Genomic DNA, 25,260 nt, shown 5'->3' on the forward strand with positions numbered 1-25,260 from the left:
TTTTGTCAGAGTCTGAAAACAAACCTGGAATCCGCCCCGTATTTTATAACTGTTGCATGTGCTTTCTCTGAACCAGACAGCTGCTCCCCCCGAGGCCCTCTTTGGGATGCTTTCCCAACCCCCTTATCTTCAGCATCAGTCACTCTTATCACCCCTGTCTTCTCTGTCCCTCTGGGCTGGGTTGGGGACTGCCTTGGCTGCCCTGTAGGGGCTGTGCTTCTGGGGTGGACAGGATGAGGAGTTCAAGGTGCACTGGAGATTGGCTTTCAGAGATTGCGCAGTGGCCAACGGGTCAGGCGGCTGGCACCCTTCTCCTCATCCACATCACTCTGCCTCCAACCTCCCCACTGGGATGACTTGCTTCCCTGGCCTCCCACCACTTACTGTACTGGCTTCTTGCTGATGCTCCCAACACATGATGTACTCTGACTGTCTGCTCAGTCTGGTTTGATTGGGAATTGACTCGGGTTTTTGGTTGTTAGTTGTTTCTTCACCAAAACTCATTGCAAGTAGCTGTGTATTAGTGCAGGCAGAGTCTGAGGGCTTGAGCAGGACAAGGACATTAGCACATGCAACATCCCTGCTCCTCTCCAAACCACAAAGCCATGAACAGGGTTCTTTTTGTGCTTGTACATTGATTCCAGACTGCTGGAAGAAACTGGATAGATAATAAGCTGTTCTTGCTCTCTACCCTTATAATTCAAGCTGTGACTGCAAAAGTTACAGCCAAACTATTCTAGCCAGCGCGCTTCAAACCTGAAATGTGGGGCTTTTGCTATAGAGATGATGTATGATTTGATCTCTGCAGCTATTTCTGCCTCTGTCTTTTGGCAGTTTGAAGGGCATACACGTCTATTGTGCTGGAAGTTGTGTTATGTTAACATTTACTCTCTGAGTAGTGGAGAGAAGGAACCACCTCATTTTGTGATCCAGGGACTGCTTGAAAGGTCTCTTCGCTAAAGTTGGCCATACTTAAAATGTTAGGAGGTTTTTTTCTTCTGGAGTCAGAAAGGAAAATAACATTAGCACCTTATCACTTAAGAAACAGTCATCTGACTTGTGTCCGCAAGATGTATGCTAACCATACCCTCCATAAGAAATTAACTGCCACATCAGATCATCTTCCTGGCTCAGAAATTCAAGGAAGGCACAATACTTTTCTTTGATCTCTCTGTCTGGTATTTCTCTTACACTAGTCTTGGCTACAAGGGAAACTCTTCTGCTTAGGAGACTTTCTCTGTTCAGCAAGGTGTCTTAAGAAGTTGGACAAAGGCTTTTTGCTGATGTCTGAAACACTAAATTTTTTTTTTTTTGGGGGGGTGAAGAACTGGTCCATGTTTGAGAGCTATTTTGAGCGTTGTGATACTAGTTACGGGAATATGTTTGGATAATGCTATCTATGTATAGCTTCATTCCTGTCCATTTGTTATGTTTTCATGTCTCGTCATCAAATGCCTGATAATGTCTCCTCAATAGAAGAGAAGAATTGTATGTAAATCAGCTGTGTTCAAATTCCGCCTCCAGAAGAGCTGTGGTCTTAATCAGCATTAGCCTGCAAAAGTGAGACGAAGGATCTTTGAGTACTTCTTTATGAGAACACGGTGACAAAATATAGCCCTGCTCACCTGCTTTCTGACATTTATGTCTGTAATTTGTGTGGGTGTTTGCTGAGGCTGCATATGGTTATGGAAACAGAAACATTCATTAGTGGGATCCTGGGAGTCTGTCCTGTCCCATTTCCCACTTGAAGCAGGGCTGTTGCCTGTACTGGCTCAGGATCTCCATGGCTTTGTCTGAGGCTTGGAAACCTGCAAGGATGGAGAACCCAGAGCCTCTTTGGCTCCTGCTCCAGTGCTGCCATCACCTCCCTCTTGCAGCCTTTTCCTGAATGCCAGCCTTCAGCATCCATATGTCTCGTATGGTATTGTGTTCCCTTTGCTGTCTCACAAATGATACTGTTTGAATGGTGAAACCAATGTTTCATGGGTCTTCCATGGGCCTCTTGAAGATGCTAATCTTGGGCTTGCAAAATTGTATCTGACACTTAACTCCTGATTGTCACCCACTTTTACCTACCAATTTTTTTTTTGTTTTGTTTGAAAGATTTGTTTAGCAATTTATAATTACAAAAGGGTTTTGACATTTTTAAGCAAAGATTATGAAAGTGGCTCATGAAGGAGGGCGGAAACCTCATGACTTTGCCTTCCAAAACAAACCAAAACAAAGCCAGGCAAAGCAGACTTATTACGTTTAAAAAAATCCCTGCTGCCTCTCTGCGTTTTCTGGATATTAAATTCCAAGATTTAACATAGAAATAGCCCTTACCAAGGAGAACTGTTTCTGAGTTTTCCACTGAGGAACTGGTTTTGATTGAAATAAGAGACTGGAAATTCGCAGTGTATATGAGCGGTATAATTTGCTCCCATTTTCTTCTTAAAGCAGAGAGTTAAGGAAAGCTCTTTGTAGGATGTACTTCCCTGCCATGCGTGCTCCACAAAAAGAGAGAAGAGAACAGCAGGGGACTGCTCGCTGTGCGCTCAGAAGAACCCATGACTGCACGCCCCTTTCCTTCTTTCACACAAAGTGTCTTATGAAGCACAGCAGGGACGGTTTGTGTTCAGTAGGGATATATGCAAGTTGTCCCAGTTTTTGTGAAAGAAAAGTTAGCAAGTTCAGCGTACACGAGTGTTTCATGGGAAGCATTGGGGTGTTTGGCAGGGCTGGGAACAGGATGAGTAAGACAAACCATGCAAGGTGTCATGGCAATCCCTGCCAATCCAGGGGATGGAGTTTTTTCATGCAAGCTTTTGTGCACGTTTGGTGCCCCAGCACTAGAACTACCTCAGTGTCTGGAGTGGGGACTTGGCAGGGTAAGAGTTATTTTGTAGTAGGAAGCTGATATCCTTTGGATCCAACACATAGCTACTCAAATTCCACTTGAAAGCTTTAAATCTCTTGGGAAAAATAGATGGAAAGCATGAAATATAGGACGCATTCCGTATTTGTTTGACAGATGAAATATGATCAGTGAGGCCACCATGCAATGTGTTTAAGACAAGAGAAAACAATACAACTTCCAATCATAAAAAGATTTTTTTTCTAATTGCTTTGTAGGTGGTCTTTGAGGCTTTGCACAATCTGGAGCCTCGTGGGTATGTTGTCGGATGGATCATTGCCATCAGTTTGCTGGTGGGAATTCTCATCTTCCTGTTGCTGGCTGTGCTCTTATGGAAGGTAAGGAAACAGATGCACTATGAATACCACGACTAGTCTCGGGAAAAAAAAAGGTTAAGTTTGCTCTTGCATTTAACATCCATTTGCTTTAGGAACTAAATAATTGGCCAGTCCATTACAGAAGTCATTGGTCAGCAAAAATATTTTCATATCCAGACTTTTTTGAGGAACAGAGATTGACTCACAATGTAGAGAAGTGGAAAACTGGATTATTTTTTTTTAGGGCCTGGTTATTAAAAGTTGAAAATTCTGATACCATTTCAGGACAAAGGAGGATCCCTCTTAGAAACCTGCTGTTAACCTCACACTTGGTACCTCTCTATGGTTTTTTGATGACTGAGGCTCACTGATTTCAACAGGATTTCTTGGAAATCAGGTCAACTTTGCTTGACCAGCTAAAAGGTTGGGTGCATGCCTAGCAAAAACCAGTCAGTAGCTACTGTTTCAAGAGGTAAATGCCTGGGCAAGGGGAGTATCCAGCAGTAAATTCTTCATGTCCCTCAAAGAAAGACTTCCAGATGAGTAAAGTGCATTACCAGAGCAAGAAGCACCAGGACTAGCCAGCCCTCACACCATCTCTGATAAGATAAAATCCTTGTACCCAGGTGCTGTTCGATGGTAAAACTGGGCTGATGCTGACACTTAGCAGCAGCCATCTGGTGTGGTAAATATGAAGGATAAGGAGCTTCAAGTGTTTTCATTCCTCAGTTCCCTGTTACCAATCCATAAATTTAAAAGGCCACGGTCAAGGTCAGGGACTGTCTTTGAGAGAAGTAAATCTCAAATACACACATGGCAACAAGTCCAACCTTATTTTGCTTCCCGTGGCAGAGGTCCAGCAGCCTCTTTGCAGTGTGGAGCAGCGTGTGTGCCGCGGGCTCTGCTGGCCGGCTGTGCCGAAATGGGAGGTCGCAGCCCCGACGTGCTGTGAAAGGACATCTTTCTGCAGGCCATGAGGCTGTACAATGGATTCACAAACCTGGGGCCAAAATTGGCCATGCAATGCCTATTAGAGATTATGCAGGTCTGTGTAGCTGTGTTATAGATTATACATCTACTTCGTAGATTATATAAATTTTATATGGATTATAGGTTTAAAGTATTTTTGTAGTCAGTTTTGAAGATTTTTTTTTTTTTTTTTAAGCATATACTGACCAGGTCAAAATTTGACTGTGCTTTCCACTTGGAAAACAAAGTTTCACCACATTCTAGTATGTCTCCTAACTTCTGTTTTTCTGGCATGCGGGAAATGCTTTTGCTTTCTGTGGCAGAAAGAGTGAAGGAATAAAAAATAAAAATCTGTGCAATTAAGCGGACAGAGTAACCATGAGAGTGGAAAAATGTGATATTGGAGGAGGCCCAGGGTTTCTGTCCCAATGACATGCAGATTTGAAATAGGAGTTACTGCTGCTGATACTTATATGACTGATTTCAAATGGCTCATTTCCTGAAGGTAAAATGGCACTGGATGAACTGTTTGAAAATGTGCAAGGTAAAAGGAAAAGCACCTTTCACTGTGAGTCTCCATGAGAATCTGACACAAGTTCAATTCTTGGTCTCTACTAGAATTAATACAGTCCTTTGCTTCCTGGCTTAATCTTGAGACTTGAGCTCTTTAAAATTTTATAGGGATAATTCAAGTGCACATGAAGAAGCTGCCATTTTGTTGCATGAAAGCCTTGAGGGAAATTCCAAGTGACAGCAACAAATAATTATAACTAACACCAGGCACCCTTTCTGCATGTAGATGTTGAAGTGCTGAGGCAAAGCAAGGTGAGATGTGGCAGAGGTGACAGTAAAACCCAGGCTTTGTCAGCTGCGCTCCAGTGCTTTATCCACGGAGTTGCAGGATTACTCAAGGAACCAATAACTTACGGTTTTGGCTGAGAGAAAAGTGATTAAAACTGTGTAGCTGCTAGTATCAGACAGTATTTTCATTTAAGTCTTAGTTGGAACATAAATATACATAAGTAATACTTGCACTCACTACTTACTATGTTTATTAAAGTTATTGGCAGTATTAAAGTTGTCTGAGATAAAACTGACATGGGAAAGTTGCAGTCCTAGAGAGGAATCTTAATTGTCTGATTGTAAATATTTGTTAGACAAAATTAGCCAAGTGTATCGTATAGTCATTCCTAAATTTTGCGTGCGAGGAAATAAAAAAAACCCTTATATTAGAAGTGTTTTAGTCTTAACCGTGGAATGAAAGAACAGACTTGAATCAGATGGAGTTTTGGGCATTTTAGAACCACTAGTGAGAGCTAGAAATGACTAAATTTTAGGACTAGAATATTAACTAAATTATATTTTTATTGAGAAATTAATTAGAGCTAAAGTGTGGTCCTGGTCCTGGAAGGCAGCTGGTCACACAAAACAGAGCAGGAGCTGGAGCAAACCCATTCTAAGGGAATTGATCCCTGGCAGCAGTGCAGGGCTTGCTGGGAGCAACTGTCTCCACCTGATGTGGAAGGTACACTCACTGTGTGCATCACTGCACCATGAGTGGTGCAACACAACTCACAAACCCTTGAGCGTGCCAGTATTTTGCAGATGGAGCAAGGAGCTCCTTAAAGTTGCACTAAAATATCAGAATATGTATAAATATTTCACATTGCACGCTGGTAGAGTCAATGGTGTTAGCAGGAGTGAGCTCTCAGGGACATTCCAGCCCCAAATCCTATTTTGAATCAGAATAAGGTCACTGTGCATACAATACAATGGGGATAGTAATTATTTCAATATTTGTAGATCTAAAGTTGCACAGTTTAGGGATCCATGTCAATTGAAGTGATGTTAAAATGCCTGGTTGTTTTACTTCAAATAAAAGCTTATTTATTCTTGTGCAAGACCACAGCCCTGTTTATACACCCATAACAAACTTCTTAGCGTGAGCTTGACCAGCTTTTGACTGGCTTTGCTTCTCTGTTTACTTTAGTATTTCATGTAGACACCATGTTTCCTCTGGTTTCACCCAGGGAATGAGCAGCTTTTCACAGAATCACAGAATATTCATTGTTAGAAGGGACCTTTGAGATCATTGAGTCCAACCACAAAAAAAACCAACAAAAAAAACCAAAAACCACACAAACAAAACCACACACCTACACCACACCCACCCACAGAAAGACAAAACCCAACAATCTCAGGCACTAGAGCAGGCCCTGAAGTGCCACATCTACTTGTTCCTTAAATACCTTTAGGGATGGTGACTCCACCTCCCTGGGCAGGCTCTTCCAGTGCCTGACCACTCTTTGAGTAAAGTAATTCTTCTTAATATCTAATCTAAACCTCCCCTGCCCCAACTTCAGACCATTTCCTCTGCTTCTATCAGTATTCCCTTGGGAGAAGAGGCCAACCCCCACCTCTCTACACCCTCCTTTCGGGGAGTTGGAGAGGGCAATGTGGTCTCCCCTCAGCCTCCTCTTCTCCAAACTCAACATGCCCAGTTCCCTCAGCCTCTCCTCATAGGACTTCTTCTCCAGACCCCTCCCCAGCTTGGTGGCTCTCCTCTGGACACACTCCAGCAGCTCAATGTCCTTCCTGTAGTGAGGGGCCCATGACTTTCCATGACTTCCAGGAGATGCCATGCAGGCTGGCAAGAGTTGCCCCATTTTTCCTATTGTGGTGGAAAGCCCCGTTTCACCCTGACACTTGGGGCTGTTTGTGTATTGTTCACCCACTCTCAGTGTCTTTGTGCAGGCGTCCATGGGGAGGTGCTCCTGCTCTTGCTGGTCCTCCTGCAGCACAGCTCACCCTCCCCACTCGAACCTCGCCTGCGGTCTCCCATGTGGAAGAGGAGCAGGAGGGGCTCTTCTGCAGTTGCCCACAGCAATAAGTCTTTCTTTTAACTGCACTGATGGGCCTGCGCTTCTTTGGTGGCCTCCAGATGCTTGTGGAGAGCGGAGCAGGGGAGGAGTTTGCTTTGCTTCAGGCCAACTACCCCAGTGCTAGAGGAGCCCGTGATTTCACAAGCACTGGCAACAATTCAGGAGGGAAAGGTGGTCGCAGCTGGATTATTTTGGGGAGTGCTGTCCCACAGACACGTCCCTCAGCCATCAGGACTGCAGTCCTGCACAGGCGCAAGGTCCCCTTCAGGCATTAGTAGATTTATGCATGTGTAAACCAGGGGAAAATTGGCATAGACCGTGCAAATGAAAAACTGAAGCATGATATATTGTAACACAATAAATATTCTAGTAATAACAGTAGTGCCTGACAATGCTGTGAATTGAAGTTTCTGCATTCCCCATTGGCTGGGGTTGTGGAGTGAATTATTCAATCCATATTATTTTAGATAAAGTGCACAGAAAGAAACAAAATATCACAGAAGGAATGTGTAAGCAAGTACCAGGCTGGCAGCTGAGCTATCTGTGGAGACTTGTGGAAGTGATTTGCAGAACAAAGATTTTTATATTCATTGCAGTAACTTTATTTTGTTTCTTTGTGGCATGTTTAACACAGGAGCTGGACTTTCATCTGAACTTATTTATCTAGACATTAGGCTTCTTTCTGAACTGAGCCTGTCCCTGTAGTATCCAAGCTCTGAATTGTCTAAAATGAGATTTTTAGCACTGTTTTGTAGCTTTTGGATTCCAGGGACAAAGTTTCATCTCTTATGTCATAAGACATTCTTCTGCTTCAAACCCTGGATTTTTGACAGTATTGCATAGAGGAGAAGCACAAGCAAAATGGCCTTTGAACTGGCTTTTTCCAATGGGGAGGGTGAATCCTACCAAGGGCCGGACTTGCAAAATCCTCATTTAAGCAGAGGCTGTATGCATGGATGCAACTGTTTTCTAGCACTGCTTTAAGGGACAAACTTTGAAATATAAAGCTTTCTTTATGAAATACGAAGCTCTTTTAAAAAAGCTGGACAACCCAAACATTTTTTTCAAATGTGCATTTGGGCTTTTTGCTTGGAGAAGCTTTATAACTTTCTTCTGTGATTGCACAAGTGTCATTGAAAAAACATTTGTATTCCCTTACATGCGGTAGTTGCCATTGCCTCACATATTGTTTCAGCATACAGAAAATACCTGAAGCTAACCAAGGCTAAAGCTAACTCAAAATTCACCTGTGTAGCAAAAGCTACTGTTTTCCTGTTTTTGCAAGGAGACGCTTTCCCTTACTTAGGGCCTCAAACATTAAGTCTTTTAAAATACAATGGTCCAAAACATACAGCTCACAGTTTTCCAGCAGATGAAAAAAAACCCCACCAAATCCTCTGCACTTATTCTTTGCCAGTATTTGCTCTGTATCCAGTGTTACAAGCCCAAAACCACTTTCTCTTGCTTTTATCTACAGCTCAGGTGGCACAGACTAACTACCATTTCCTGGCCAGTCCCTGTACCAACGCCCGTTCCTGGTGGCCAGGTTTTAGAGTAGTAGCTCTGCAATGAAATGAAACTACTGAGCGGGGTTTTTTTTTTTGTTGTGGTGGTGGTTTTGTTTCCCTCACTTCCCCAGAGGTGCATAGACACATACTGTTAAGGCACAAAATCTCTTTGGATTTCAGTGTAGGGGAGAGGTCTGGCTTCTCTCTCTCTAATTTCTATATATCTGTAATCTATTTATATATGTGATCTTCCCAGGAAGAACACTTTTCAATTAGAATAGTCTTCTAGGCGGGTGTAACCCACCCATTATCATAGCTGTATAACTTCAAATGTTGGGTGTAGAGGTGGGGACAGAGAAATCTGTTGAAACTGAGGAGTGTTTCATGTCCCAGTTCACAAGCCTTTTCCTTTCTGTACATCTTGTTTCAAGAAGTAAACTATTATTTACTATGGTGATGTTTTAAAATTAAGAATCATAATTATGTTCAGATAAACAAGGCAGTTGGCTCAACTTGCTGTGAGAGCACCTATTAGGGGTTAGTGATGGGAAGGGTGGATTTCACTGATTACAAAGGTATTCCCTCTGGAGATGTAGATGGATGCATCAGCTGCCTCAGAACTTTTAAAGGAAAGTCTATATTTCTCCTTTTTTTTTTGGTTTTTTTTTTTTTTTTTTGTTCTTCTCCACCATTTATCCTCAGTTTAAAACTGTATCAACGCTAGTTTCTTACACTTTCTTCCAAGGTCCTGCCCAACTTAGTCCTCTCATTTTTCAGCTTGTCTCACAGAAGTGTGATCCCTACCTACAGAAACCACAAAGCCCATACCTGTCTCGTCTGTCCATCAAAACTGCAAAAACCGTGACTTCCTTTGTGTTCTCTGAAATTCCTCATATTCCTCTTTCTGTAATCCTCAAATCATTGCATTCTGTAGAGTTTTTCTGATAAACTTTTAATTTTGTTGCTTTTGTTACCTATTTATCTACCTGCTTCAAGTAAGTTGTTATTGGCTATCTCATATATAGGTTTCTCAAGGATACTACCTCTTTAACACAGATTAAAGCCTCAGTAGGCCTAGAATTAGGCTTTCTCAGTATTATCCTGTTACAATTAATAAAAATGCAGTCAGGTGATAATTATCTTCTGTGATTCAAAACTAAACCTGTATTATCTCCCATACATGGATGGATCTTCATTATGTATAGCAGCTAGAAAATCTTGAGGGAATGGGGCAGTGGAAGTGCTTGGTTGTCTGTATAAATAATGAAGTTTTTACCAGGCAGAGGTTAGGTGGATCATTTGAAGTCTTCTTATGTTTTTAAAGAACAGACAAAACCGTGTTTATTATGTTTCCTTTTCTTGGACTAAAGTGAACATCATGAAATGTTTGTAGACCCTTGGCTTCCCGAGACCTGGTGTATTCTGGCACCAGTGACTCAAATGTTGGGTTTTCTACGGGATATTATTTGGGTGATTTGTTGTGCATTTTGAATTCTCAGTAGATGTTAGAGGAAGGTTGTTTTGGACATCTTTTATGTGTTCTTACACAAGTAAATAGTTAATGCTGCTCTTGTAGCCAAAACACTGCCTTCCCCAGTGAGTTCACTGGCTGCCATGTAATATTTGTTCACCACCCTCAAGACCAAGGTTGGCAACATTTCAGTGCTGGTGTGTGTCCAGTACTTGTGAAATGCCTTTGTTATCTTTCTGGATAAAATGAGCTATGTAAATGTACAGTAAAAATTTGGCTGGGCATTCTGTCTGTTCTCAGGGTTCTCCAAATGGAAGCTGTGCATGCCAGGGCACTTTGAGAACATCACAGCCATTGTAGCTATGTTGCTCTCGTCCTGGCACCATGCAAACAAATTGAATCCACTGGTAAGACAGAGGTTGGGTTGTGGTTCAGGACATCTTTCTGAAAAGAAGAAAAATAGCCCCCATTTTTATGAGTCCAAACCAGGAAAAAAAAAATGTGTAGGCTGAAAAATTGCAAATAGCTACCTAAGGTTCCAAGGTTCCCCACTGCCGGAACACAAGATGTGTATTTATTGGAAGTTGTTAGCATCCCTCAGACCCAAATGCCAAGAACAGAGAAAATCTGACTTGCATAGTCTGAATTCTGTCTTTAAGCTTGGTGTCACAGTGGGAAATGCTGTGTTGTGACTTACCAGCCATAGCCATTTCCTCCTGGTTTGGCTAAATCCATGAAAGTAATTTATTCTGATAATTATGAACATAGTACAACTTTCATTCAAGTATTTTTGGACGATCAAATATATCAAAATACAATTGTAAAGCTACTTTTTATTGATTCCAGAATTAGTATTTAATGTTTACTCTCTGGTTTTCAAACAAAGCCAGAAATATTTCAGTAGGTTTTTTTTTTTTTTTTTTGAAGAGGAAATGGAAAATATGGATTGACATATGTCTTAAATTAATTGCACTTACAGGAATGAGATATCTGATTACTGTCCTATTCCCTGCTGAGATTTAAGAAATCAGTATCTAGTAATTTTTCCAGGCGTATCTGCAGTAGACATTGTGTTCTTTCCAATTTTGAGACTGAAAATCAGAGATGAACTTTGGATGATGGTTGTGTTCATTCTGTGACTTTTTTAAGAATAAACTACTTAGAAAAATTTTGCAATAGGACAAAATATTTAAACTATTTGGAAGTGTGTATATGTTTTAATGTTGGCTAATTTGCTTTTTGATTACACTTGCAACTATGCTGGTAACATCAATAGTGCAAGTTACTGTACACAGTTACCATGCTACAAGAAGCTCAGGCTTTCATTAAACTCAAGTTACCAGAACTCAGCACGGAAAGATCTTCAAAGTCCAGTCAGTGGAGTTCTCTTAATTTTTAAAGTGCAGCAAGTACTACGTCCTTAACAAAATATATTACATATGCAGAAATGAATCAAATGCTAGGTGAATTTGTGTCTTGTCTGAGGCAAACTAGATCTTACCAATGTGGTAAAGATATTCCAAGGGTAGACACCAGGACCACTGGCTTTATTCACCTCATTAGCAAGTAGGTCCATTGAAGCCAACTGAACAACTCCTGGGAGAAATGTTGCATGAGAAGTGGTTAGAGGAACAAATTATTGATGACTGGGCTTCGTATTTAGAGTGGCCTTTGAGACAGACATAAAGCATTTGGTTAAATTAATAGTTTATTTGATGACTGCTTGAGCTAAGTTTATGAATTGACTGACTGTTCTTACCAAAAAACCCCAAAACTCAAGCACTTAAAGTTTTTCCTACTATTTCAACATTACAAAATAACTGCCTAATAAAATGCATGTTGAAAAATTACGCTTGATTTACTACTACAGCACATAAAATAGATTTCCTTCTGAGATCGTATGGAGGACTAGAGATCAGATCTTCCATCACCCTAGGTACCAACACTAATTGCTTAAGTCAGTTAGCCAGGCTATATGAAAGCAGCTTAAAAGTTAAGTGACATTTTGTGTGTATTGCTAATTCATTTTTTTGCCATAGTGATGTCTATTTGTGGCAATACATTTGGATCAGATGGATACAGATGCAGGGTATCAAATCCTTTGTAGTAGCTTAACAAAGTGTTTGTAGAAGAGTACTTAGAGCAAGGTACTGAACTTCTCTTTGCCTCAGTTCCCTGGCTGCATATAGCATGGTGTATATATACACAGTGTGTAGTGTGTGTATATACACACACACAAACGCCAGCCAGTTGTAGAACGATGATGTTTGAAGCATATGTATTTATTTTCTTTTACACGTTTCATTGAGCAAATGAGGATGCACATTACAGGAAAGTTAAGGAATTTGCCTCTCAAAAAGTATGGATCAAGGAGGAATTTTTCTGAAAATGCCATATTATATTCTGGGAAAAAAGTTTTTTGCTCTCTTTATAGAAAAGAGAGACCACTTCAAAAAGCTGGTTTACAATCAGTCCCAACTTGGTAGTCTTTGCCTTTTTAATCAGGTGATTCTTAGCATGTTCCGGCAGCCAAGAGCCGGTCCTCAGAGAAAAATACATGAGTGGCAAAACTGGAGACGTAATTCAAACCTGGCCTTGCTCTAATAGGCATATGAAGCTAAAGAGGAACCACAGGAGCAGAGCACCCTGCACTTGGATCCCTCTGCTGCCACGTCCTGCACCCAGGCACTCAACTCCTGCCAAGAGTTGAAGGGTATCAACAATAACTACCATGGATGGCCTGTTACAATAGTCCGTTATATCAAAATACTGAATATATTTATCATACATCTGCAAAATGGAGAAATTATATGATTCTACTAAGGAACATAGAGAAAATAATATATTAAAAAATTCACAGATTATTTTTCTTTAGTGAAAGAGTGGAGCAAACTCTACCTTATTGAATCTAGAGAGAAGGAGACTGAATAATCAAAGCCAGATCACTTATCTTAGCCACACTATCATCCTTCCCTGTAAATACGCGGTTTCTCCTTTAACTACGGGCAGGGCACTTGGCCGCTTCCCAAACATGCCTTTTCCTCACAGGGGGACCCAGCCATGGCGGTTTGCCAGCCCTCTAAGGAAAACCTGATACACAATGGCTGTTCCTGACCCCTCTGCTCTGTGGCAAGGGTCTGTTAATTGGGAGGAAGTCAAGGGGGCATCCTCTTGGAGCCAGTGACCGGTCAGAATTACGCAGTGTCACATGAATGCAAGTGCAAACAAAGTATTTTTTCCTGCCCTCTTGGCAGTGGTAAAGTGGGATGCACTTAATAACCAGCGATGGGTCTCCGTGTGGGGAAACACTCCGTGCCTCCCGTCTCAGCAGCACTGCTTGGCAGAGGCCGGGGCTGTTGCTGCTGTGGGGCTGCTGGCTGGGGCATCTTGCTTGGGGTGAGGTTCCTGGCCCCACTTCGAACCATGATTAGCTGCATATTTTTCTAGCTGTGATACTGTTTATGAGAAGGTAGAAGTGCCCAAAACAGGTGAGGAAAAGAGTAAGTTAATTTTTTCTGAAGGGCCACAAGGTGAATGGCTTGGGACCTCTGCCTCGGCTGAAGAGACGTGGCAGTAAAAGGTAAATGATATAAGTCCAGACTGTTCATAAGGTATGGCTGGATAGTGCTTAAATAGATGAAGAAACTGTAGTAGAGGAAGGACAAATTGTGATTAAGACACCAAACCCAAAGTATCTTGTCAAAGCCTTGTTCAATGGGAGATTTCTTCAGTGGTTCTTAAATTTCATTTTATTAGTTACACCTATGTCAGTATTTACTTTGCTCTCTTTTCTTTTTACTTGCTGGTTTGTACTGTGGTCAGTAACCTCCATTAGAAGACTTTTGTCAGCACAGCCATACTGATAAAAATCAGTACTTTTTGTTTGCACCTTAGTACCTCAGGATACACTAGAGAAACTTAATTTAAAAATTGTACAAAAAATAGCAAAAGTCTCTGATATAGTTTTGGATTCTGTTTGAACATTGTTGTTCATGAACCTCTATTGCTAGCTCAGTTATAGTCTCAAAACACTACTGTAAACCAAGCTTCACTGGGCACAACAAAATGCTTTAGACATTTACCCAATAGTGAATATAACAAAGTCAGTGGTATTGCTTGCCCTCTGAACAGCTTTGGTTTTTCCCAGCTGCAGATTAAATTTTATTTTGTAATATCATCACTCTTCAAACATAGTTATAATTGGCACCCTAGAGAGATAACCACAGGACAGTACTGCAGGAAATGTTGGATAAATGTTTATAGTTTTGGAGTTTGGAAAAATATAAAATCCAGTAATTCAGTGATCAGCCTTTGAATGTGCAGCAGAAAAAGAGACTATAATTTGTTGTAATGTTATTTCAACATGTTGAAATCACTTTGAAGTTTTCAGTTTGTGTGCTTGAAGAATGCAGTTTTATGTAAGTGTTATTAGATATGACTTATCTGTGATTTTTAAGGGATTTAAACGTGATATGACAGCTGAAGGGAGTTGTGTGTGCTAGTGAAAGAGACTTTAAATACTCAAGACTGAATAGAGGACTTGACAGTGCTGTTGCATGGCAAGAAATAACTTCACAATAACAGGGGTAGTTCCCCAGCCTACAAGTAGCACAGATTTTCTGTTGCTTTATTGTTCCGTTTTGCCAGGAGCATGCTTTCTGCTCAGCGTATGCTGTAGATGGCAGTAAGGTTATGCTAGAAAAGGTTACACAGGCTGGAATAACTAAATTAAAGGATGTGTATAAAATCTATGGATGGTTTCAGGTTTTGAATCTAAGCCACCTATTTATAGCAGCTCTGATACTTACTTGAAGCACCTCCAGAAAGGACTGGTTATTGTTTGTCACTTCTGGTAAAGACCAGGACTGCTTTTTCTTTCCATTTAGTTTCACTCTGTCTGAATATGTTTTGATTTGATTAAAAGCAAGAAGACATCATTGCAGTTTATCAAAGCAGATGTGAAACATGGCAGTGTGTGAATTCACAGACCATTAAGATATTCTCTCCTTTTCATGGCGTGGGGTGTGAATCCATTGTGAGTGACACTCATAGCCCTGGGATTTTGCGACTATCCCTGTATTCCCAAAGTTTTCAATGGCTCTCTTTCTCCTCTGTGCTTGCATACAGAAGAAACAAATTAGGACATGGTGTTCCTGGCATAGCAGGTCCCCTCTGGTGAGGTCTGCCAGGGTTAAGAGTAAAGCGTGGTGCATGCTGAGCAGTGTCCCACTCCTGAGACCTTTCTTTCAGCCATGCTAACCCCAAAGGCCCATAACTCGAGAGGGCCTCCTCAGCCTTCCCAAATAATTTTCATCCAACTCTGAAATGCTGACTATAGTTTGCTTTCCTCATTTCCTGGATTGTCCCTGCTGGCTGATGCTTCTTTTTCCATTATAACTCTTCAGCTTCCCATGGTACTCTCTCCTTGCTTCCTGTAAATGTGTTCTCCTGTTGCTCTTCCTCTCATGAGCACCTTCCCCAGGCAGAGGTCTAGTGATCAAAATATTGTCCTCGTGCCTTTCCTTGGATGTGGTGGTGTAAGCTCACAGATTGTCATGGCTCTGGACTTGGCTATTCTTTTGGCTTCATACACGTCTGTATATATGGAAATGACGGGGTCATGGCTCTGGACTTGGCTATTCCTTTGGCTTCATACACGTCTGTATATATGGAAAGCAGAGTCTGGGAGAATTGAACAATTATTAGAGACTTATTGCCCATGAAACATCAGTTGCAGACTATTGGCCCACTGTAAACACCCATTACATGAATGAGATCACAGGAATGCTGCTGTTAAACCTGAGGCTCTATCTTTCTCTCCCTGCTTGAAGTCAAGGACTGAGTCCCAGTGTCCCAGCAGTGCTGTCCTCACTGGCTTTTCTGAGTTCCCTTAAGGGCTTTGCTTTAGCCGCAGAAAAGAGATCTTCTGGTGTCACTTCCACCCCAGTGACAGAAGAGCCAGTGTATACTCAGCCCCATGTTGCATCAGTTCTCCTGCTTTGGTCCAAGTGTGCTCCTCCTTATTACTCCTTTTTCTCCTCACTGTGTATTAAATTCATGTGTTCTTTCCACCTTGCTATGGGCACTTATCAGCCCTCACCATAGGGGTTAATAGTGCTGCCATTCTTAATGAAATCAGTTGCTTGTAAGGAGATGGTTGTGCAGTCTCTTGTGAGGAAATGACCATGTTTTGATTTCTTCGCAGCCATTACCAAAAAAACCCCCTTTGTGGTGATGACAGGGACTCTGTCACATTATGTGGGAATATGTGATGTTAACTCTAAGGAAGTATCCCACAACAAAGCACATCCTTGCCTTCCAGAGATGGGAAATACATCTAATCCCTGACCACTATTTTCAAAAATGTAAAAAAAAAAAATATAAATCCTTAATGTCCAGTTTCTCTTTTTGCTTGCACTTAAATTAAGTCCTCTGCATAATTTTAGATTATCCGTATCATTTACAGCAAGTAAACAGATATAGCTTCATAGTGGAATCACCTGTAGATGTAGGATTTCATGCTTCATTAATATTTATTACAGTCTACAGCTCACTTTTTTTTCCTTACTGGAAAGGTATACAAAAGCCTTCTGTATCCAGCAACAAAATAGTAAAATACCATAACTATCATAACCAACTTTTAAGATAATTCCTGAAGCAGATGTTCACAAACAGACAATTTTTATTAAAATAACAGTGGGAAGGAGTTTGCTTTTGTTTGTTTGGCCCTCGAGGAAATTAAAAAGCCTTTCTATAATTTTTATTATAACTCCAAGAGAGGATTTTATTGTACCAAGGATGTGGTTGCATGAAGGATGTAAACCTTCAGGGTCTAAAACCTATTTTTAAAAGCTACAAGTTGAACTTCTCTTGTTAATCTTAGGAAACTAAGTTCTGTGGCAATTTTTTTTTCTAATGTGCAGAACATGTAGGTCTGTTATAAAAACTGATAATAGAAAAAGGCACCCACTTAAACATATCTGCTCCCTGAGCCTATGTAAAGAGTATCTGCAGATTGTTGTGACAAGAATAAATACCTATGATTAATCCTACTGGGGCAGAGCAATGGAGAAGTAGTAGGTTGTTACGCTTTTTTTTTTTTCATTATCAATATTATATCCATTTTAGACCATGAAAATCTAGGTAAACTTTTCCTATTGTCTTCAAGTCTCCATTGAATATTGGCATCAATGATGAAATTTCACTGGAATTTTATGATGGTGCTATCTTGAGGATGTCTTCTCAAAATACATCCCTTGCACTGATATAGCTTGTAGGTACAAGAAAAAAATTACTAGTAATTATATTTTTCTGCTAAAGAAAGAACTTAATTTGACTTTTAGAGCAAGTTTGAAGAACAGGGAACTAGAGAAACTCTTCTTTAATTCTCTTTTTCTTAATCCTTGCGTATGGTCTTCTGAAAGATACTAGGAGGTGAGGGAGACATGGTCCTCCAAAATTCAACAGTGTCCCTTTTGTGAGGTGTTTTTTCTGAACAGAACCACCATTATCCATGCGTTCGCATGTATTGAGCAGCAGATAAAGCTTTGCTTATGGTGAATGGGAAAGAGACTATGTCCATAGTCTGTGCACAAGACTATGAATAAGTGACTTTTGAGGTCTACTTCCAGTTATTCGTGGGGACCTCTGTAAAACTAAGATTTATGTGTATGTCTACCTATTGTGTATTTATAAAGTGGTTGCAGTTGTGCATGTAATGTGCATCTATGCACTCAGCAGGGTACACCTATCTCTAGATTAATAGCGTGCCCCAGGGTTATGGCCCAGTAAAGGGGCTTGTTAGACCATGTTGCAGCTTCAGTGTCCTTTGCACAGATGCCAAGCAGCAGAGGTGAGGAGTGGTGAGAGGATGGTGTGTGTCCGGTGTCACCTTGCTGTGAATTCAGGATGTGGTTGGAGGTACTGGCAAGGGCCTGGGCTCTGCTGGAGAAGCACGTGTGGCAGTTTGAACAAGCTGCCTTGCAGGCTCCTGTGAGTTAAAATGTACTTGGAAGAAAATTAAAGTCACTGAAGAACTGAAACTAAAAAGCCCAATTTAACAGCAACTTAGTAGTGACAAAACAGCACAAAATATCCCTAGATATAGCCAGTTTGGGAATAAAGGGTTGAAATAACTGGTTGATAAAGAAAGACTAAAGCATCATGTTTTACCCAGCAGGAGTAAGAAAACAGGTTTAGAGTAGTAGGAATAACATAAATGTTTAATTATTATGAACGAAATATTGATCCAATGGTCTTAATAGTGGGCTGCTATTTGTTAGAGGAGTTATTCTTGAATGCTTACCAAAGTCTGTTATTAAAATCATTTTTGTTTATTTGAAAGAAGTAAAAAGCCAGGGTTATGAGAGGTTTTTATCCAAACATGCATCTCTTTCACTAAGTACTAGGGTTCAGGAAACAAGAAGATATGCAGAAGTGATTATCAACCCTGCAGCATCTTGAAAGCTTATGGAGGATTTACTGTTGATGCTCTGTGTTTTGAGGGATCAGGCTTGTATTTGCCTTCTGAGCTGCAGATCACACAATGGGTAGCAATGGGACAAGGGAAATCATTTAGCAAAAAGAAGAGTCCTTAGCTATCAGTGTCCTCCAAAGCCTCTTAGCATAAACGATCCTTAAATAGAAAATTTGCGACCTGAACTTAGAATGCTTGCTGGCAGGAAGAGGAGTTCCTGTGGCTGCACAGCGGTGGGCTGACACTTCTGGGGCCAGGTGTGCCAAAACGGCGACAGAGCTCCTCAGAGCAGTGGTGGAGCACTTGCGATGGACAGTAGACCCCGCTGGCTTTTCTGGAAGCGGGTTTCTTATGAAAAAAGCTTATAGTTGGAATTTGGATGCTGGGAGGTGGCCGTACACCTCTGGTGTTTTGTGCAGTTGTGGACACTGAGAGCACAGTTCATAAAACTCTGGCAACATTTACTCAGGACCCAAGCTTTAGATTGAGTGGCTTTAGGTTCTGATCCACATTTTGCATTGGTCATTATATGAAACCAATAAACCTGGTCTGGGTTAATTAGAAATACTCTATTTGCGTTTTTTAAAAGATGATGTTTCAATACAGGAGGACTCAGAGCACTTCATCTATAAGGAGCAGAGCACTCATGAAGATTTAGGACTCAGATTGATCTCATTTATTGGTGTGAACAAGGAGCTATGATTCCAGATTGGCACTAGGAGAAATTAGATATCAACACCTGTGCTATTTTTTTCTGCACACTGATTTCTGATGAGGTAAGTTTCAATGTAATGATACTGTTACTTATTACTGTCATCTCTTCTTGATTTGCAGATGGGCTTCTTCCGCCGGAGGTACAAAGAAATTATTGAGGCCGAAAAGAGCAGAAAGGAGAATGAAGATAGTTGGGACTGGGTCCAGAAAAATCAGTGAACTGCCTGCGAAAACTACAGCCCAGTCATGTGACACGCGCTTGCTAGCCTGTAGGTCCTGCTCTCGTATCTTCCATATGTGGAAGAAGGAATCTTCTCCAGATTTTTCGGAGACCCCATTGATGCTGTGTCTTTATCACTCCAGCAAGCTAGGGAACATATCCTGAGGCAACCACTGCGGCCATGTCAGGTGACTGGATCAATTCACATTTCATTTAAGAGCTGAACTTTGAACTTTGGTAACTAAGCTGCAGTGCAGAGCAATATTTATGAATCCAACTATGTGGTATACCCTCAGGGGAAGACTGTTACCTAAGAATATTTTTTATAAATATAAGCTTTCTATATTGATTATGTCTTTATATTTGTATCAATGTTTTATAGTTTCTATTGAATAGCTATATAGTTCACTCAAGCACTGATATCTGGCTAAATCCTTGGAAATACATATATGTATATATAAATCCTATTGTACTTTTAAACTTAAATACAAGAGAGAAAAGAGATTTTCAGATAAAAGTAGCTGAAATCCTCATACACTTAATTCACAAGGCTTGGCAATGTCGTATATAGACCATTTAATGGCAATAAGCCAAAATCTTTTCACTGTCTTCTTTTTTCGAGTTGAATGTGGTGTTTGATTTATAAACTAAAGAACCTAAAAGTATTACACAAGTGTGATGTTCTGGATCAGAATCTGTCCTTTACCTGCCTGAATAGGAGAGGATGAAAACCCTTCCTTGGTGACATGTAGCAAAACCTGTAGCTTGCTTTGGCTCACTGAAGAAGGCATCATAGAATGTTTTCCTTTGGGAAATTTTCTCTTGCAGGCTCTCGTACTTTGATAATGGTCTAGGACTGTGCAGTTGAGATACCAGAAGGATATAATTGGGCCAACCACTATGGCATTGACAAATTGCTTTGAATTTAAAAAAGATATAAAACAAATAGAGCCATATTAATATTAATGTTAAGAAGGACAGTTTTTAAGCTACTGTTAATGATCGTGATCTGTTGCTGTCAAAGCAAGTGCTAAATTGCTACAAGCTATGAGCATATGCCTGCCTTGTGAGTTTTATACACGAGTCATGAGTTTGTTATATGATAATTTAAAGAGAGATAAGTAGATGCAAGGGTTAAAAAGTTTGGATCTTTGGATCTTGATATTCCGTATCTGGGTGTTCCAAGTACTGAATGTCATCCTTCCTCAAGCATCAAGAAAGAAGTTTAGTCAAGGTGCAGACGTTACTGATTGCCACTTTGTTCACTGGTAATCCCTTAGCAAATCTTTTGTTGAATTAGGAGGACCTTAGTTGGAGTTAATTCAACCACATTTTTTCAAAAAGTTCTTGGATATCTGAATAGAAATAGTGGAACTCTGTAAGATTCGGTTTTAAATTCTATTTGTACTTTGCACCTTGTGTAAATAAGAAGTAAATGTCCTCTTGATATAAAATCCATGTAAGGAAAAGATGGGTCAAGCTCTGTGGTAGAAGGTGAAGGAGAAACAGGAATGAATGTCTCCTTCCATAAGGGTAAGGTAAAAGAACTGCTGGAAGTTTGGAAACTTGAACACAGACAACATGCAAGACATCTGCTTAAGATCTGCTTAAGAACAGGTCTTATCCTTGCTCTTCCTTGCCAAATACCTTATAGCTTCAAATTTTAAAAAATTAACCACATCCTTATACCTGTTTGCTTTTTCCCCCACTGGCATTAAGTGCCTGCTATTACTACAGAATTGATCAATATTTATTAACCTAACTATCTACACCCATTAGGCAGAAGATGTTTTTTAAGTGAATTAAGTGCATTGATTCAATGTTTGACAAGAAAGGCTATTAGTCTATTCAGTTATGTTTTTTTTTTTTAAATAATCATTGGTGATTTGACAGAATTCATATAATAAATGATCATTTAAGCTAGAATCTGAAAAAAACCTGCTGAGGTGAAATTCTGTTATAACCACTTGTAGAGAACTGCAGAGTTTTCATCAGAGTGCAAAACCCAAAAGGTTTATGGCCTTCGCACTGATCTGTTAGAGGCTGTTGAATTCCTCACAGTATGATATTTCTGACATCAGTTAGTTTTGCTAGTATTTAAACCTAACTTATGTATTTTTTCTGTTGTTGAAAAATACCTAAGACTGACAGGTAGAAGTTGGACATGAGATTGATTCACAACTATGAATCATATAAGAAATTGCTTAAAATGCTGGAAAAAAAAGTCCATTTATTTAGCTGTAAGAATTTTCAGTATATGCCCTCTCTAAAACTGACCACCCAAAAATTATTTTAAAAAATATTAAATTTGCTGATAAAATAATTCAGGGGACAAGTGAAACTGTTTGTGAATTTAACTGAATTTGAAAGTTTCCATTAAAAAAAAAAGTAAGAAATTCCCTTTGAGACGTTTAAATGCCTCATTTCCACTTTTTAAACAAAAATTTACTTTCAAATCTGCCAAAAATATTTCATTACAATATTTTGAAAATCAAAATCAGTTATTCCTTTGAAACATCTTTTAAAGTATATGAAGAAAAGAGTTAAAAAAGGGAAAATACCTATTTAGCATTTCATATTGTGTTGGACAATTATTTAGGTTTTTTTGACTCAAGGCAAAAAGATTTTTCTTGGTTAAAGTAAAAAACAAAAACAAATCCCATTTGATTGAGCCCACACTGGACATTTTGATCTCTGACTTGAATTGTCTACTCTTGATTCAGCACATGTTGTCACTCAGTGAAAATCTAGTTGTTGGCTAGATTAGTGACACGTTCTTGAAATAATCTTTAAATTCTTAGTACCATCACTGTTAGGTACTCAGTAGTTCTGTTGTCACAAATGCTTTTGGTTTTATATGTATACTCTTCATAATTTTTTTCTTTTCCTTTTTTTTTCCATTGTGGCTCTTCCTTGGTTCACATTTGTCAATGAAACATAACGTTTCATTTGTCAATGAAACATTACACTACTTCATGTTAAAATCCTGTAGACACACCTTTCCACTCCTTAAAAAGCAACCAAACATGCCAAACAAAAAATCTCCCCAATACCAGTTGATTGCAGTCAATTTTGAACCCCAAAATCTTACAAAATCATAGTATACTTCAAGAATGTGTAAAAAATAGCTGTGCTATAGATCTGCTGTGGTGGGTTTTTTTTAAAATAAACTGTAAAAAATGTAATCATATCAAAATCTAGAGACATAGTTACTTTGGGAATTGCTTCCAGAGCTCTGGGAGTTCCCATCTGTCAGTTGCTCTCTAGCTCCTTTGTGCTGCACCCCTTGCGCAGCTCAGCTGGGAGGGAAATCATTGTGCCCAGTTTTCTCCAGTTAGTCTATTTAACTACAAAGTCATCAATTGTCTTGAACAACCTCATTGAAAGGTTTGATGAATCGGCATTGCATTTATTATATGTTTTTTTCAGCAGACTCACTTTGCACTGGCTCTAAGCTATGCAGGTGGATGCTCGGAAGTGGGGCAGTAACATTTTCAAACGCACCATCTGGCATCTGAGGCATCTTTTGTTTAAGCCATGAAGCTTGCGATGTACAGGGTACCTTCTTACAGAGAGTACCCTTGAAGTTGCTTTTAGGGTAGTTTGAAAATCTCAAAAATATAATCAGGAAGAAAGGGGTATGGGTGTGAAATTCAGGGAAAAATCACCTAATGCAGTGCCCATGCTGTTGCAATTCCATTTAACTTCCATCTTGAATTCAAGAAGATCACAGTCATTTCAGAGTTTTGGTGGGCAACAGCACAGGGGTGAATTTCACTTCCCGGGAGCTGAGAGCATGTGCCACCTTTCACAGCATATTTTATGACTGTTTAATTTGAAAACCAAGGGTCTGGAGGTGAATTCCCATCAGTTCACCCCAAGCAACAGCAAGGCTAGCATGCTCCGAGGCTGTCATAGAATCATAGAATTGCCCAGGCCAGAAGGGACCTCCAAAGGCCATCTAGTCCGACCTCCCCGCAGTCAGCAGGGACACCCCCAACTAGACCAGGTTGCCCAGGGCCTCATCGAGCCTCTCCTTGAATATCTCCAGGGAAGGGGCCTCAACCACCTCCCTGGGCAACCTGTTCCAGTGCTCCACCACCCTCACAGTGAAGAACCCTCTCCTCATCTCCAGTCTAAATCTGTTCCCCTCCAGCTTAAAGCCATTTCCCCTCATCCTGTCACTGCAGGCCTTTCTAAACAGGTTCTCCCCAGCCTTCCTGTAGGCTCCCTTCAGGTACTGGAAGGCTGCTATTAGGTCTCCCCGGAGCCTCCTCTTCTCCAGGCTGAACAACCCCAGCTCCCTCAGCCTGTCCTCGTAGCAGGACATCCCCCTGATCATCCTTGTGGCCCTCCTCTGGACCCGCTCCATCAGGTCCATGTCCTTCTTGTATTGAGGGCTCCAGACCTGCACACAATACTCCAGGTGAGGTCTCACCAGTCACTAGTATGGTCTGGCACTTGACCATTGTAGCTAACAGGAGTAATCACAGAATCGTCATGATTGGAAAGGACCGCTGAGATCACTGAGTCCAGCCTTACACACACAGAAAACCCCCACAATCGCGGGCACTAGGGCAGGCCCTGAAGAGCCACGTCTACATGTTTCTTAAATACCTCCAGGGATGGTGACTCCACCACCTCCCTGGGCAGGCTCTTCCAGTGTCTGACCACTCTTTGAGTAGTCTTCCTAGTATCTAATCTAAACCTCCCCTGCTGCAACTTCAGAGCACTTCCTCTGGTCCTGTCATTATTCCCTTGGGAGAAGAGGCCAACACCCACTAATATCTATGTATGTCTGAATAAACCTTATTTTTAATTTGCTTAATTACAATTAGGAAGTCAGCAAACTGTAGAAAATACTGAAGCCACCTCTGAATTGAAGTCACCTGACAATTCACTTGGATTATCTGAGAGAGAAATTGTGCTTGATGTGAACCCCAAGCCTGTAAATCACTTAAACAATCCTTTCATCTCAAAGTGGCAAAGGCTTTTGCAGTGCCGAGCATACCAGTGAGGACAACCCTCTCTACTGTGACACGTGAATGGGAAGGACCCTACTTACAAGTCAGTGATATGCAGCTAACTAGGCTTACTGAAGGCAACAGCTGCACAAAGGGGATGTTTGGCAAAATTTGGTATCGACTTTCTTGAATGTCTTCTGTTTATAGGCACATTTTGGAGTCTTGCACAAGTTTCAAGCATGGTATGGGTGGGGTGTGGGCTATACAACATTGCTTTCACTAAAGGATTAAGGGAGTCATGGAACTAATTTCTGCCTTTGTCCAAGTTCATCCACTTGGTAAGGTTTCTTTGATATAAATGAAAGTAGGACTTGGTTCATTTAGTGTGCATTGATTAAACTGGCATGAAGACTATAATTGCTTTTGGAGCATGGTTTGCATACACAGTAGGGTACCTGCACCATTGTCACTCCTTTTTCTTAGACTGTCACTCCTTATGTATTGTAAAATTGTATGTTTCTTTTTGTGAACTTGTGGTTGGAAGAATGTGTTCACTCTTATTGATGTCACCTGTATTTAGAAGCTCGTGTTCACCTGTATTCTAATTCACTTGCACTGTTTTGGAAATGTCAGGTTTACAAAAATACAACTTTTTGGAATAAAAAGTGGCTGCAAAATTATCCTGATCATATAATTTTTTTCACTTACTGTTTTTGTCCAGCTCAAGTATTTTTCCATTGATCGGGTGAGACATTTTCTCAAGTATGTTTGAATTAAATGGTGTGTGTATGTGTTTATCTGCATGTGGATAATGGGCATCTTTTATCATAATTCTATGACTTG

The 25,260-nt window shown here is 40.5% G+C and overlaps 1 protein-coding gene across 1 annotated transcript in view; it reads left to right on the forward strand.

The window, feature by feature from the left end:
• ITGA9 (integrin alpha 9) overlaps positions 1-20,118 on the forward strand; it is a 240,150-nt gene extending 220,032 nt beyond the window's left edge. The window contains exons 28-29 of the mRNA XM_014949431.1: positions 3,115-3,234; positions 19,354-20,118. Of these exons, the coding sequence (XP_014804917.1) occupies positions 3,115-3,234; positions 19,354-19,452 (219 nt within the window). The 3' untranslated portion in view covers positions 19,453-20,118. The remainder of the gene's footprint in view (positions 1-3,114; positions 3,235-19,353) is intronic.
• Positions 20,119-25,260: the final 5,142 nt, after the last annotated feature.

Source organism: Calidris pugnax, unplaced genomic scaffold, assembly GCF_001431845.1.
Source record: "Calidris pugnax isolate Ruff unplaced genomic scaffold, ASM143184v1 scaffold124, whole genome shotgun sequence".
NCBI lineage: Eukaryota > Metazoa > Chordata > Aves > Charadriiformes > Scolopacidae > Calidris > Calidris pugnax.